This window comes from Musca domestica, unplaced genomic scaffold, assembly GCF_030504385.1.
Source record: "Musca domestica strain aabys unplaced genomic scaffold, Musca_domestica.polishedcontigs.V.1.1 13, whole genome shotgun sequence".
NCBI classification, from domain to species: domain Eukaryota; kingdom Metazoa; phylum Arthropoda; class Insecta; order Diptera; family Muscidae; genus Musca; species Musca domestica.
In genome coordinates this window covers 4,486,945-4,501,591 of record NW_026712172.1, presented here as the reverse complement: position 1 = coordinate 4,501,591, position 14,647 = coordinate 4,486,945, and the positions used below count along the sequence as shown (strand labels likewise).

General features: G+C 35.6%; 2 protein-coding genes across 5 annotated transcripts; one reads left to right on the top strand and one right to left on the bottom strand.

Moving 5' to 3' along the window:
• Positions 1 to 5,350, top strand: LOC101889648 (monocyte to macrophage differentiation factor). 3 transcript variants are annotated; one of them, XM_005186060.4, is made up of 6 exons: positions 2 to 177; positions 1,511 to 1,656; positions 2,064 to 2,274; positions 2,340 to 2,530; positions 3,416 to 3,584; positions 3,646 to 5,350. In XM_005186060.4, exons 3-6 carry the CDS (start codon positions 2,104 to 2,106, stop codon positions 3,928 to 3,930), a joined length of 816 nt encoding a protein of 271 aa, XP_005186117.1. In that variant the 5' UTR covers positions 2 to 177; positions 1,511 to 1,656; positions 2,064 to 2,103; the 3' UTR covers positions 3,931 to 5,350. The 3 variants fall into 3 exon arrangements, with proteins under 3 accessions (XP_058974525.1, XP_005186117.1, XP_058974524.1); XM_059118541.1 differs by lacking the exon at positions 2 to 177 and adding an exon at positions 778 to 1,240; XM_059118542.1 differs by lacking the exon at positions 1,511 to 1,656 and having other exon boundaries at positions 1 to 177.
• A 202-nt stretch (positions 5,351 to 5,552) lies between these two features.
• On the bottom strand, positions 5,553 to 9,086 carry LOC101890328 (HEAT repeat-containing protein 6). Of its 2 annotated transcripts, none has more exons than XM_005186063.4 (2): positions 7,912 to 9,086; positions 5,553 to 7,808 (listed from the first exon to the last, which is right to left on the bottom strand). In XM_005186063.4, exons 1-2 carry the CDS (start codon positions 9,056 to 9,058, stop codon positions 5,668 to 5,670), a joined length of 3,288 nt encoding a protein of 1,095 aa, XP_005186120.1. In that variant the 5' UTR covers positions 9,059 to 9,086; the 3' UTR covers positions 5,553 to 5,667. The 2 variants fall into 2 exon arrangements, with proteins under 2 accessions (XP_005186120.1, XP_058974523.1); XM_059118540.1 differs by having other exon boundaries at positions 5,553 to 7,824; positions 7,912 to 8,081.
• Between the last annotated feature and the right edge of the window lie 5,561 nt (positions 9,087 to 14,647).

Here is a 14,647-nt window from a genome sequence, read left to right as displayed (position 1 = left end):
TTGTTTTTTTGCAATTATTTTGTGTGCTGGCTGGTCTAGGTTGTGTTATTGGTTTTATTTTCATGTGGCTAGGTTCTCCGTGGAATGGATTGATTGATTTTACAAAATTATTTAAGCAATAAGAAAACAATTCGTTATTGCCGAGTGCCAAAAAGCTGTCAAAAGCATGAATTAACGGTAATAAATAATCAATTTAAATCAACGTCTCAAAGTCCAAATTGATTTATACAAATAAAAAAGTGAGGGCTCTGGTCCCTTTTTACGATAACTTTATGCATTGTGATTACAGAATATGTTTGATTATAATTAAATTAAAATTTCATTCCCCGCAAAAAGCCAATGTGTAAATATTTACGAATGTTTGTTGTGCATGTGTGCGATTACCATTTTCTTTCTTAAGTGTACATGTTCAAAAGCGAAGGCTTAGCGACAAGATTTTTGTGGAAAAAAATTTGGAATAATCTAATTACAGTATAGCATATTGGCAAATTCGGGCTGGAATCATCATACACCTTTGCTCTGTTTTTAATATTGATCTCTTGTTTTGATGTTCAGTATACATGGATGGTACCTATATACATTCATATTTACGTTCTTTCGTACCATACATACTATATAACATAAATAAAAACATTCAGATTGGCTTTGTTTAGAAAGAGAATAGGAGGAAATCGCCATAATAAAGCAGGAATAGGTAAATATGCTCAGATGTATATTTTTTGACAAACTGAGTTTTCAACTATATGTTATACAAATTTTCAATTAAATAGTGTAGTTCTTCTCTCGTATTAATAATTTTAAATGGAATACGAACTTTGTACAGTTGACTTGTTTTCATTAAAATACCTGTTTTTGTTTATATTCGCTAGCCTTACGATGTACGCGGTATTAATAAAATCATGTTATAGGAATGGTGTGCTGTTGTTTCTCTTTTCATATTCTAATGCCGAGTCATTCCATGCAATTTTATTATTTCTTAATCACATGTTTTATGCATTATATTAGCACTATTCCATTCCATGCAATGTCATACTTCTTTATCATGTAGGTACTTTCGAAAACATTGACAGCCGAAGTGAATATGGGTTGCGCATGGTACGTTAGGGGTATTAAACAGAGAGATGCTTAAGTCTAATGTTAGTTTCTTAAATCGTCTTAAAGTAGCTTTAATTACCCGGTTCGGCTGTGTCGCATACCTCGCATTGGCAAGAGAAACAGTGGAACGCTATTGGGGTGTCTAGTGAGTTTCTTTAAAATATTGAGCTTTTATGCACAAGTGGTTTTGGTGGAAATGGGACCGGGTACTGCTCGATGTCAGCTTTTATTAATATGGTTATAAAGTTATGTTCAGCTGTGGCTGATTTGATAATTCCTCACAAGGCGTTTTGAATTCTAGTTTATTCAAATGTGATCCATTAAGTGGTGTAACAGCAGTACAAAACTAAATACGTCTAAATAACCAAAACATAATGAATACATTATCTTATTTTCATATCTAATTTTTCGATAGGGAACTAAATTAATTTATCCACAAAAAAGAAGAATTGTGTACCCAAATCGAGGAAGGACTATGCCAAATGCAATGATTTGTTAAACTGACACAAGAAACTTATACAAAACGTATCTATACTTTGTGGCAGGTACCAATATCATAAGGTAATATTCTCATATAGATTTATTTTGTTCCCATGCCGATTAGTAACGAACAATTGGATTAATGAGAAACAATAATAATAAAATTTGGTTTTTTCTACTTTTGTAACTGATAATGAACTTTGGCTACCGTCTAGCACCGACGCAGATAAGATACTCAACTAGCAATAATAAAAAATACGCTTAGATAGCGAGCCGCAATAGTACCTTTTCAATAATAACAATAAAGTAAATCGATTTGTCTGTTATTGTGAATATCTCACCTCTTTATAAACTGAAAAGAAAATAAATTGGTGTGCATGTAAAGCTAATCCATTTGTTCGTTTGTAATCGCAACAATAACCATTTGGCTATTGTTTAAAATCTTCTTTGTGACAATTGGAATATTCTATAAATCTTTGATGTTGAAGATTTTTTAAAAGAGTGGCTGCAAACAAAAGACGAGGCGTTATGAGAACCGTTATACAGGAAGTCCAAAACAAGTACTCCTTTCTAGACAACCTTTTAACAAATTGTTGGAAGTCATGGACGAAATCAAATTCAACTTTTAAACTGCAATTGAAAAATATCAAATGGAAGAATAAGAAAGCTGACCCAGGCTGTGCATACAAGCCAACAGAGGTAAGACGAGAACTTGAAAGAAAACAATGATTGTCATTTATACGATTTTTATTTTATTATTGTAGATTGAGCAATTAGCAAATGTCTTAACCCATGGCATTTGGATTGTGCCCGCAGTAATATGTGCCAATAAGTTATTCGAACGATCTAAAACGTCGAGCCAATATTTAGTATCATGGGTTTATGGAGGAGCTTTAACTCTGCTTTTTACGTTATCAACAGGTTTCCACTGTTCCTGTTTCTGTGATAATAAGGTGTAAGTATAATAATGTAAAAAATATTTGCCAATAACTTCCCTGGTAATTGATAAACAGCCGCTTTGATTTTATAGCCACTTTAATGCTATACGCTAATATTGTCAGCAAAGATTGGAAACCTCATGCATGTTTGCAAACAATGTCCTCTTGTCAACTGTAGAAATCTGGTCTTATAAAGAGAAATGGTTGACGCTTAATAAAATGCCAATTAAAGCAAGAGACACACACAGTAAATTAAAAATGCATGCGTCATAGTGTTTATTTTTATACGTAAATTGCAATCTATTACAATTGCACGTAAATACATACGTAAATTGCAATCATTTGTTAAAAGTTTGGTCTTTAAGGAAAGACAACTATACTAGTCGGGTTGGTTACATTTATATATTAGAACTTTGCTTATTTGAGAATCGGGATATATATTAATCTTTTATTTCCGTAGTTTTACGAATTTATATTTGTATAACATTTTCTAACTGACATTCTATTGGCATTTTGTATTCTAATAATTAGATACACGAATAAATCTATGCATAAGAAATTTTCTCTATTAAGACCAATACATTTTTGTTCCAAGTCAAAAGCGCTGTCCATAAATGTAGGCTTGGGTCATTTAAGGAATCTCATATAGGTCTTGTCGTCCGCAATAAGCTATAATAAGAAGTTATTTTTGATCATTGAATATCTAAAGGTATAAAAAATATTAAAGAAAATTCAGCTCTTATTAAAAGATATTTATTCTTCATCTTCCATTAACTAGATTTTTTAATTAAATTTCTTTTTTATATATTTTTATTTTAACTTTGACTTTGTTTATAATATCATGACACAATATTATCGGTTCATTTAATAAAAATGTTTAAGCTGCACTCTTTTACTTTTAGTGGTATCAAAAATGTTCTACATCGCTGTGATCGTGCTATGATTTACATATTCATAGCTGCGTCATATTTTCCTTGGCTGCAGTTAGAGAATCCCAACCATTCCGCGCTTCTCATATGCTTGGAATGGGTTATTTGGTTAATGGCAGCAATTGGTATCACATATCAACAGGTATTTTTGTTGATGGATGGAAAAGGTTAAAAAAATCATAGAAACTATTCCTTTTTTACAGATCTTTCACGAACGATTTAAATGTTTGGAAACATGTTTTTACATACTCATGGGATTAGGCCCGGCTTTAGCAGTGTTCGGGACGGGTCATGAATTTCCTGGTATGACAGAACTTAAATTGGGTGGATTTTTCTATATTGTGGGGATATGTTTCTTTAAATCGGACGGTCTGATACCAATGGCTCATGCCATATGGCATTTGTTTGTGGTAATAGCTGCCGGTTTTCATTATTATGCTATTCTAGTTCATTTATATCCCTTAGAAGATAGTAATTCCAATGTTTAGCACCTTGATCTTGATGAATTATTTACATAAGACATTTAGATTTTATTTCTTCCAACAATCATATATTTCTTATGATTATACATCGGAATTCGTCCAAATTATTTAGTAATTTAGCCCAATGCTTACTTACCAGGTTGACCAGGAGACAAATTCTAAAAAATGTTTTTTTTTTTTTTCAACTGGGTAGTTTGCTTGACAACATCTTTTCTGGATATTCTAGAGAGAATTATTGTTTTTCCACACAGGAATATATATGTCTCGCTATATGTTATTTACTATAACTTACAATTAAGAAATTACAAAACCCCAAACATTTTTAATAATTTATACATTTTTGATCTCACATTTTTTATGACATTTTTAGCCATTTTTTGTTTTGATTCTACTATTTTTTATTTTATTTATTTATTTTTTCTACAACTTGATTATGTTGCCTTCATCGCTTTCACCACAAAAGTTAAACACAGAAATTATACCGAAATTGAATTTTGACAGAACGCATTTTTGTTTATATGTTTTTGTATCTGAACACTACACTGATAATTTGACCTGCTGTGAGGCAAAAAAATAATAATGACGAATTAAGACGTTTTAACTGTGTAGCTCGATTATCGTCGATCTCCGAATCTATTTACAACGTTTGTGGGAACATTGTATGGAAATTGATCGTAAATTCTTAATTTAAGAGAAAATTGAATAGTATTATGTGGTTTTCGCTAATCGAATAACAAAATATTACATTTAAGCGGTGTATGTATGAATTTTAATTTCAACAGAATTCGAATATATTTAAAATAATTATTCAAACACATACAAGAGCTGTGTATGTCTTATGGCGCCCGTCGTTTTTTCTGTCAAACACACATTTTCTTTAATCTAAAAATATGTACCAAATGTATCCACACAAACCTTTAACGGCAATATAAGTGTAAGTGTTCTATCCGGGTTGACCTTATTAACTTGGCCTTAATTGTGAGTATAAAAAATAAATGAGTCATATCAAGCATTTTCATGCTAAACTAATTAAAAGTCTCCTGGACATCCTGATATTTAGGCCATCGTTTTGTATCAAAGTCTCAATGTATTTTTGTTTAGATTTTCTTTATAATTTGTTTTCAAATAAAAGACGAATTTACTTATTTAGCTATACTAATTTATCATATTAAGTTGAAAACCGATTATGTCAAAAATTAGGCTTCCAACCAAATCATCAGGTTTAAGCATTAAAAAAGTTACAAAATAGAGGTTCTGGTGCACCACTCACGTTTTCCCTATAAATTGTTACTGTCTAGTTTGGAGGATCTTGAGAACAGCAACAAAAGTGTCTTCCTTCGGAGACCTAAGGTAAAATACACATAGTCTACGCACCGATAACAACAAGATGCAGCATTTGATCACCGTGATCGGCCAAGTATCCAAGTATACAAGAAAAATGTGCACATTATTTTTGTAAGATGTAATCGATATACACAGGAGTTAACCAAACAGCAGTGTAAAGTGTGATTTTTTAGTATTTACCTCCAAAAGCGTAACCACCAATTTTCCGAAACCAAAAAATATATACCTAAAGATGAAACATTACTCTAGTGTTCAATAATAAAAAAAAAAAACATTTTTATAGGTTAGTGTATTCAACAAAAATAGCGAAATTGTAATTATATGTATTATTATGGTTATAAGCTATGTTCGAAGTCGAATAAATTACAAAGATGAAATTTATGTGTTTTTATTTAAATTTTATTCTATGGTTAAGGCATTGCATATAAAATCACCCGCAAACTTTTGTTCCATGCTTATGTTTTGTGATTGCTTCGAGCGTTCGGCTAGAATAACGGGACATGAAAGAAGAGGTGCCGCTTTTTCTGGTATCATCCGGAGGATAACACGTTTCCATGTACTCCTCACGACATCAATATTCGTTGAGAGCTGCCTCTTGAGCATGGGCCAATCTTCATTGTACGAAATGAGGATGAAATGTGCCAGAGCTAAACACAGTTGTTCCTGTAAGTTATCACGGTGATTATATTCATGGAAGTTTTCTAAATGATGTGACTGTTCAATGGCCTCTAATATACACGACCAAAACTTCTCAAAGTAGCTGCCAAAATGTGATCGCTCCGATATATTCACTAAAGCTGCTGTAGCATTCGTACGGACTTTAAAATTGGAGTGATTGACAATAACGTGACACAGAGCCGTGTACAGTGTCTGTTGCCAGCTTGATAAATCCGTAGTGGCTTCGTTCCCGAATATTATGTGGTTGTGCATAATGTTGCCTATGGCGTAGCAAGTGTTCCATTTAACTTTTGCATTACTAGAAGATCGTATGCAATCGGTAAGTTTACAAATTGATTTTTCAAACAAATCTCGCCAATCTCTTTGTACATTCTCCATTTTTAAATGTTCCTCTGTCAACAGACGCAGTAGATTTCCCAAAGTACGAACAGCATTACATCGGACTTTGTCGTTATCACCACAAGCAGTTGTGGACGCTTTTATCATTCGATAGAGAAGGTCGTCAGAAATTCTTTCCGGATTTTCTTTGGCTTCAACAAATTTGGCTATTAAGGCATCACTAATGTTGCCCAATGCCCAAAATGATTTGACACGAACAAGTAAGTTTGAATTCTCTACGAGACGCAAAATTAGATCTGCCGTATTTTCTACAAATACCAGGTCACCACGCAACGAAGGATAGAGTACATAAACGGCTAATGCTCGTACAGCCGTTGCTCGAACGATAGGCTCATCAGAACAGTCTGAACTAACCCCAGAAAGGAAACTCAACAAAGCCAGTTGCATGGACTGCGAACAGTTTTCAAACATAACCACACCGATATTGGAAAGAGCATCACATAAGACAGTTCGTACAGTGCTTGCTTCCTCCTTATCCCTTCGAATATGTTCCATTACAATTGGAACCATGTTCATCCAAAATGTGCTAAAATTTTGAATGTCTGTTTGAAAGGAAGATGAGGCAGTGGATTCCATTACTTGACGACTTATCTGAAAAGCACAGCTATCTATGCATCGTGCAGCATATAAGCGAACATCTGGAAGAGAATCATTCATGGATTTTTGCAGCACAACAGAGATCTTGGGTAGATGGGCCTTTACCATAGCGAAATGTGAGCTCATTGCTGTTAATACCTGCAAACTTTCTATTCGTATCGATGCGGGTACTGTAACATTGTCGTTATATGTTAGATTATGTAGCAAACGCACAATTAACCAAGAGTTTTCACTCATTGGTAAATGTTCGGAAACATTGTCTTTCTTTTTTATCGACACAATTTCATCCTTAAATTTTTCTTCGTCGCTTAAATCTGATTCCACAAATTCTTCATCATCTATTATATCCAAATCTTCTTCGCCAAGTGGATTTGGAGGTATAGTCATACTTCTTTTGCTAGTACCACCGGGAAATCCCAAAGCCTCAGCTATTTCTATACAAGTGTCTGTTGAGCTTATCAGAAACTCCAATACCATTAAGGATGACACTTGAATGGCAGCATCGCGATGATAAATAAGAGGTTTTACATGCTTTACCAAGTTTTGCACAAAAGCCTTGTCAAATTTCTGAAATGGTGTTGCTTGGACCAAGACTGCTAAACATTTTAAAGCTTGAGTGAGTACAGGTAAAGAATTTTCCGTCGAAAGCATCGCTGTAAAAGCCCGATATATAGCAACTATCGTATGTCCAAGGCTAACGGAAAATGGTATAAACGTAGAAGGGCAGCGTTTTATATTTATCTCAGCCTGATGTAAAAATCCTTTAGAGCCATATAAAAGTTGAGCACAAACTTGTAACGCAGCACATCTGCAACGCATGCTGGGGTCGTGTTGGCCTATATAGAGCAAATTATCTGCGGATTCACCTATAATTGCAGATTTCTATTTATAATCTCAAAATAGTTAAATATTTTCATAATTCTTAGAAATAAAGAGAGATGGTGATACTATGACATTTGTTTCAATTACCTGTTCCACTAGGAAATAAGACATGCCAATATCCATATAAAACCCTTCGTTCAACCGCCTTTGCTATAGCTCCGACTAATGATATTGATGTTAAACGAATCTTTGCCATTTTGTTTCTTTCAAAAAGTACACTATTTCCTATGCATTCATGCTCAGACGTTTCAGAGTCACTGGTTTTCATATCCATTGTCAAAAGCCCCATTTTTCCTTCCGGACCGGCATTGGACGGTTTCCGATCAGTGTTATTAGTCTTAAGACGAGGTTTGCGGGTTTTTTGGGCTTTGCCACCACATTTCCGAATCCTTTCGGAATTAAGGTTCGAATCATAATCTTCGGCTGAATCATATAAAGCTTGCTGTGACATGTACACCTTCTGCGGTGCTGACAATGCACCATCATACTGTTCGATGCCGAAATGTAAATACGCTCTTGATATTCCTAAAAGTTCTGAAATATGTTTTCTGCAGAACTCCGAGTTTATGGAGATAATACGATTAATCAACTGCAGTGAATGTGACAAATACATTGGCATAATATCGTCTTCTAATTTTGATGTAAAAACATTACAGCTGCTGTAAAATATATATAGCATTTTCTCTCCAATTTCCTCACATGCCTCCAGAATATCAATGGCAAGATTTGTTTGTCCATAACTCAAAATACCAAGTATACTCTCAAGACACCGAATAATATTTACAACTACGTCCGTTCCACTGTCCCAATGGAGGTGGCTCACTAGTCCTCTAGCAATTCGAACGAAGTGTGCAGTGTTGTTTATTGGATGTGTTGTAAAAAGAACAGCAAACACAGTACATAATTTCGGCAACAAATTCAAATCATTGTTGTAGTTTTCTAAAATCCGAAAAAGGCATTGGATAACCTGATCAAATTGTGACCCGCTCAAGCATACAAGTTTATTTTGCTCTTGAAGGTGTGTCATCCAGCCAACAACACTTACTACATACTCGTAGGGAATTGAATTATCATTGATAGCAAGACGGATGAGTTCATCCAGAATTCTTTGTTCCTGTGATTTATTTTCACACCCGTATTTTTCGACATGTTCAATCAGTTTTGTAACCTCTAAAAGACATTTATTTTCAGCCCGACGACGCAAATAGTTCAGAAAAGTTTCAGTATTGTTCATTGCTTGCGACAATCTGATTTAGTGATGGAAATACTTTGCAGCAAAATTGATTACCGATATTTTTCTAATTCCCACAAATTTTCAACGATTAATTTTTTTATCGAACTTAAACGCACACTTGCGTGAGTTATAGCATGTTTCCATTGAAAACCGAACAACGTTGTTCGCTCTCAGAATTAGGTACACGAATTAACCCGTTCATACGGCACGATTCGTAATTCATAGTAAAATGATTCATTTTTTCAAAAATTTTGTTTGTTGATTTGAATGGGAATTTATACAAAAATACATGAAATTCTCACTAATATGAATAGAAGAAAATATTGTTTTTCTTCCAAAGAATAATTATATCATTAATTTTACAGTTTTCATTCATGTTTTCAACTTTTTGTATTAATTTTGACATTTTGAACATATTTTTGTATTTTTCTATTTTTAAATTTTGCTGGAGAGACACTTGTCAACATTTTTTTCTCCAGATACAAACATTTTGAAAATATTGCCTCTTTTGTTTGCAGTTTTCTATGGAAATTTCAACTCGTGGACAAAATGCGTACCTCTAATGAAAGAGAAAACAAAATGTACTTTCGTTTGAATGTACATACGCCATTCAACATTGTAGTTTTCATTCATAATTTTCAGTCTTCCCAAAAATTTTTAAAATTTCATTAAAGTTTTTTAGTTTAATTTTTAAATGTCATAATTTATTTTTTCGATAAATGCTCTCATTTTTTAGGGATGGGACATACTTTTTCGTTGTTCTGAGAGTGATTTGATTTGAATTATGTACAAATATGAGTGTTCGCTCAGGAAATTTTGTGTGAAGAATTAAGTAGTTTTTTCATAGTTAATGCTAGGAACACAATTGGAGCGAACGACGAATTTTTTCGCGGCGTATGTTCGTCGTCAAAAATAAAACACATATGTGTATATGGAAGTGCACACAATCACGGCACCGGCGAAAATTTCGTCGGTCGCCGCGAACTCAATTAGCTTTATTTCTATTTCATACGCCGGCGACCGGCGAACAAAACAGTACAAGGTGGCCATACTTGTACGAATTTTATGTGTTTTAGTAAATAAAGTTACTTTTTACTTTAAAATTTGTTATGGTCACTCTACTATCTGTTAATCGTATAAAAAAACATAATTAATTTGTTTATTTATTTGTGTACTTGCGCCTGAGTGAAGATGGATATCAGTGAATTTATAATAGAGAAGATGGACATAAGTGAAATTATAATAGAGAACGTAAAGAATTATGTGTTCTTGTATAATTCATTGTAGTCAACAAATGAGCAAAAAGTAAACAACTTCATCAGCTGTTTTATAATTTCGTCGGTATTGTGTTCCATACGACGAATTTTCGCGGCTCATTTTGTCGCCGCGTAGGGCGAAATTCGTCGTTCGCTCCAATTGTGTTCCTAGCATAAGGGTCAAACAACGAATAGAGAGCGAATCAAGTGCAGTGGAAACGCCACATTAGCAACACTGCTAACTATCGACAAGATAGATTTTCAAAACTACAGGAGGACTCAAAACAGCGTATTTTAAGTAATTTTTTCCACTGTACTACAAAGTACGCTGTAACGTGTATAAAAAATCAGTTAATTTATTAAAAATAGCATGTTATTGATTTGGTTTATTCAATAATGTACTTTACAAAAGCCTGTATACTATGAAAGTAGAGCAAGAAGACCTAAATATAAGGGACGAGTTTTTAAATGCTCTGCTTCTATGCATTTTCGACATATAGGTCTTTGGGAATATTACCTAGAACAAAACGTTGTTGTTGTAGCAGCTCATACATCTGTGTTCGTTCGGTTTCCATTTTCTGACTCAGTTTAATCGGGTTCTGCCTCTAAGTCCAGTCTCAAGAAGGATGCAACCTTTATGGGTTGTGTCCATAAGGAGACTGGAGTTAGGTGAGTAGGCTTGGCTGGGCAGCGAAATAAGTGCAGCGTGTCATGTGGGCCTGTGCCACATGCTGGGCAGATGTTCTGCACGTCGCCGTTGATCCGGGCCCAGTAGGAATTTAGGCGGCTGCACCATCCGGATCGTAATTGAGCCAAGACTACTCGGGTTTGTCGGGGCAGCTCTCGTTCTTCAGCTGCGACGGGAGGGGGATGGTCTCCTAGCACAGTATTCACTCTATATCCTTCAATGGCTTCTGAGACCGCATTAGAGTGAATACTATTCAGTCCCGCTTGATAGGCCTGTTGATCTAGAGGCTCTCTCTTATACCTCTGTACCTCTCTCTCTAGATCATGAAGGTCTTTCCTAACGTACCTGGGCGGAGGTTGCCTATCCACAAGATGGTGATTTGGATGGCTTTGTCTATAACACCCAAGCAGGTATTGCATTGACAGCATTTTGTTATGCTGTCGCACCGGTAAGACCTTCGCCTCCTCATGTAGGTGATCGACAGGTGTCATGAGAAGGCACCCTGTTGCGGTTCTAAGGGCGGCATTCTGGCAGGACTGAACATTTTTCCACTGCGTAGCACTGAGACTTGAGGACCTTGTTCCTACTTCTAATCTTGTCGCAGATAGCTGTGGTATGCGCGGACGAATTAAAGAGGCTATCGAATGTGACCCCTAGTACCTTGGGGTAGTTGGTGGTCGGAATAATAGCACCATCGACCTGTACATTCAAGGATAGCCCCATCTCCGCAGTCCATGTGGTGAAAAGTGTGGCCGTCGACTTAGTGGCGGATATCTTCATATTCCTCGCAGTGAAAAAGGCGGTAAGATCAATAAGGTAAGCGTTCAACCGATCGCAAATGTCATCAATAATGGGTCCGGACGCCACGAGCGTACAATCACCTGCGTACGTTATAATCTCTATGCCGTCTGGAGGGCGTGGAATTTCAGAAAGGTAGAGGTTAAACAGTTCCGGAGATATCACCCCACCTTAGGGAACTCCCTGTTTAACTCTACGGATGCTCGACTTCTTGTTTCTGAATTCCACGTACGACCGGCGTCCACACATGTAGTTTAATATCCAACGTTTCAAACTTGGCCGGAGGGTGGTGCGTTCAATGTCCTCGAACAGTGTGGCATGATTGACTTTATCAAAGGCTTTTGATAAATCAAGTGCTACCATAACTGTTCTATTGCACGGCCTGTTCTGGTTGAGACCTCTACTGACATGTGTGGAAATGGCGTGTAAAGCTGTTGTTGTGCTATGCAATTTCCGGAATCCGTGTTGATGATCGGCTGCTGGGAAACACTCTCTTATGCTGGGGAGGAGTAAAGCCTCAAGCGTCTTTGCTACTGGTGACAAAAGTGATATCGGCCTGTATGAATCACTTTTGCTGACATCCTTGCCTGGCTTCAGTAGCGGGACCACCCTGCCCATTTTCCAGGCATACTAGGGTGGCTAACGACAGATTGAGAAGCTTTGTCAGATACTCAACTCCTGGTTCATCCAGTTGCTTCAACATCACCATTGAGATTCCGTCAGGACCAAGCGCTTTGGACGACTTTGCGCATCTGATGACCTGTGCAACATCTGCCAACGTAAATTGTGGTGGTACCCCCTCGGCTGGAAGGTATCGTACACGGCGTAGTATCCTTCTCTTCGCCCTATCACTCTCGGGGTGCTCTACAAACTGCCGGTTAAAATAACACGCGCACCTCTTCGGATCTGTCACTTCTACGCCGTTAAATCAGTTGGCAACCCTGTTGTGATTAGTTTCAAAAAATTGTGGTGCTCCGATAATTGGTGTAGTATTTTAAAATTTTGTTTTGTCTTTTAAAGTAATATCAATTTTCAAATTGTGTAGTTGTACATTCTCCTTTTATCCTCTTTCTTTTGTTACATTAGCTAATTAGTTGTTGTAACATATCGTCTTGTTTTGTTTGTCATCTCATAAGAGTTGCCAACATTTAAAAAAGAATTTAAAAAAGAATAAAATAAATAAATAAATAAATAAAAAATTCCAGCTACAGATCTAATCTTGAAAAATATAGCTGTAACTTGTGTATTAAAAAAAAATAATAATAATTAAAATAAATAATAATTAAATAAAAAATGTCGTGCCCTTTTGAATTATGTAATATTGTTGCAGAGGATGAATTGTGTGTTACCTGTTGGTTTTGTCTTAATCAATGGCATGCAAAATGTGCTAGGATTAATGCAAAAATTGTAGACACAATTAGAAATAATGTTGGTGTTCGTTAGTGTTGTGTGCAATGTAGGAAACTCTCTGCAGACTTTTATAATTTTGTAAAGGATTTGCAGTCGGAATTGACATCGATGAAAAAAGATTTTTCTTCACTATCACTCCGATTCGAGAATTTCTCTACATTGTTTGAGAAATACCAAGAATTAGATGAGTTTGTGTCGTCACCGTCAGTTTCTGGCCAGAAACGCAAAAGGGCTGCGAAAAAGGCACCCACTAAGGGAATGCTTAGTCGCAAAGCAATAGTTTCTGTGGAGAACACTGTTCCACAACCGGTTTCAGTTAATATCACCGAAACAACTGAGACTGGACGTGAACAGTCGTATGCCAGTGTTGTTACACACCCAGTGCCGGTAGATAACAGCGGTATAGGTAAAGGGGTAAATAATCCTGAAGTTATGAGTATTGATAGTGAGGTTTCTAAGACAACCTCCCAATCTACTCGTAACATACAGGAATTATCACTTCCTTCACCTATCACTAGTGATCGTCCCGAGACTGCTACTGGCAAAACTCAACCTGTCCAAAGATCATTACCTATGGCTCCCGCCATGAAAATGATATTTGCAACAAGGTTTGCGCCAGAAACAACGGCCGATGACATAATGTATTATATAAAATCAAAAATTGAGGGAGATTACTTTTTGAGATGCTATAAGCTCCGATCTGCATTTTCTGAAAGTAGATCTTCTTTCAAAATCGTTGTGCCTGAAAATATTTTTGTACAGTCGATTTTAAAAGAATTTTGGCCTGCTAGGGCATTTATTAAAGAATTTGTGGAGAGATCCGATAATTTAGCTCATTTGCCTCTTAGACCAGATTCGGTGCCAAAAAACTAAATGACTCATTTTCTATTTGCTATCAGAATGTAAGGGGGCTTAATACAAAATTAACCAGTTTATATACTGATAGCATTGATTTCAATTATAATGTATTGGTTTTCTCCGAAACTTGGTTAAAAACATCTATATTAAATAGTGAAATTTTATGTTCAAAATATCAAATATTTAGAAAAGATCGTGTTTGTAAAAAAGGTGGTGGCGTCCTTATTGCAGTTGATACCAAATATACCACTAATTTAATTGATCTAAATGATTTTCTTGATATAGAATTTGTTGGTGTTTCCATTGAATTGGGCATATCTAAATTGTTTGTAACTTGCTCTTATATTCCCTCTTCATCTTCACTTGACATTTATAATCAGCATTTATCAGCAATAAATTTAATCACTGAAAAATAAAAAATTCCGATCGCATTCTGATCCTTGGTGATTTTAATATGCCGTCCATTAGGTGGCTTCCAATGCCAGATTCTGAAGCTTTGATTCCTTTGCCATCCGAAATGAACAGTACCCAGTATACATTTGATGTTATAAATAGTTTGTGTGACTTAAATCTTTATCA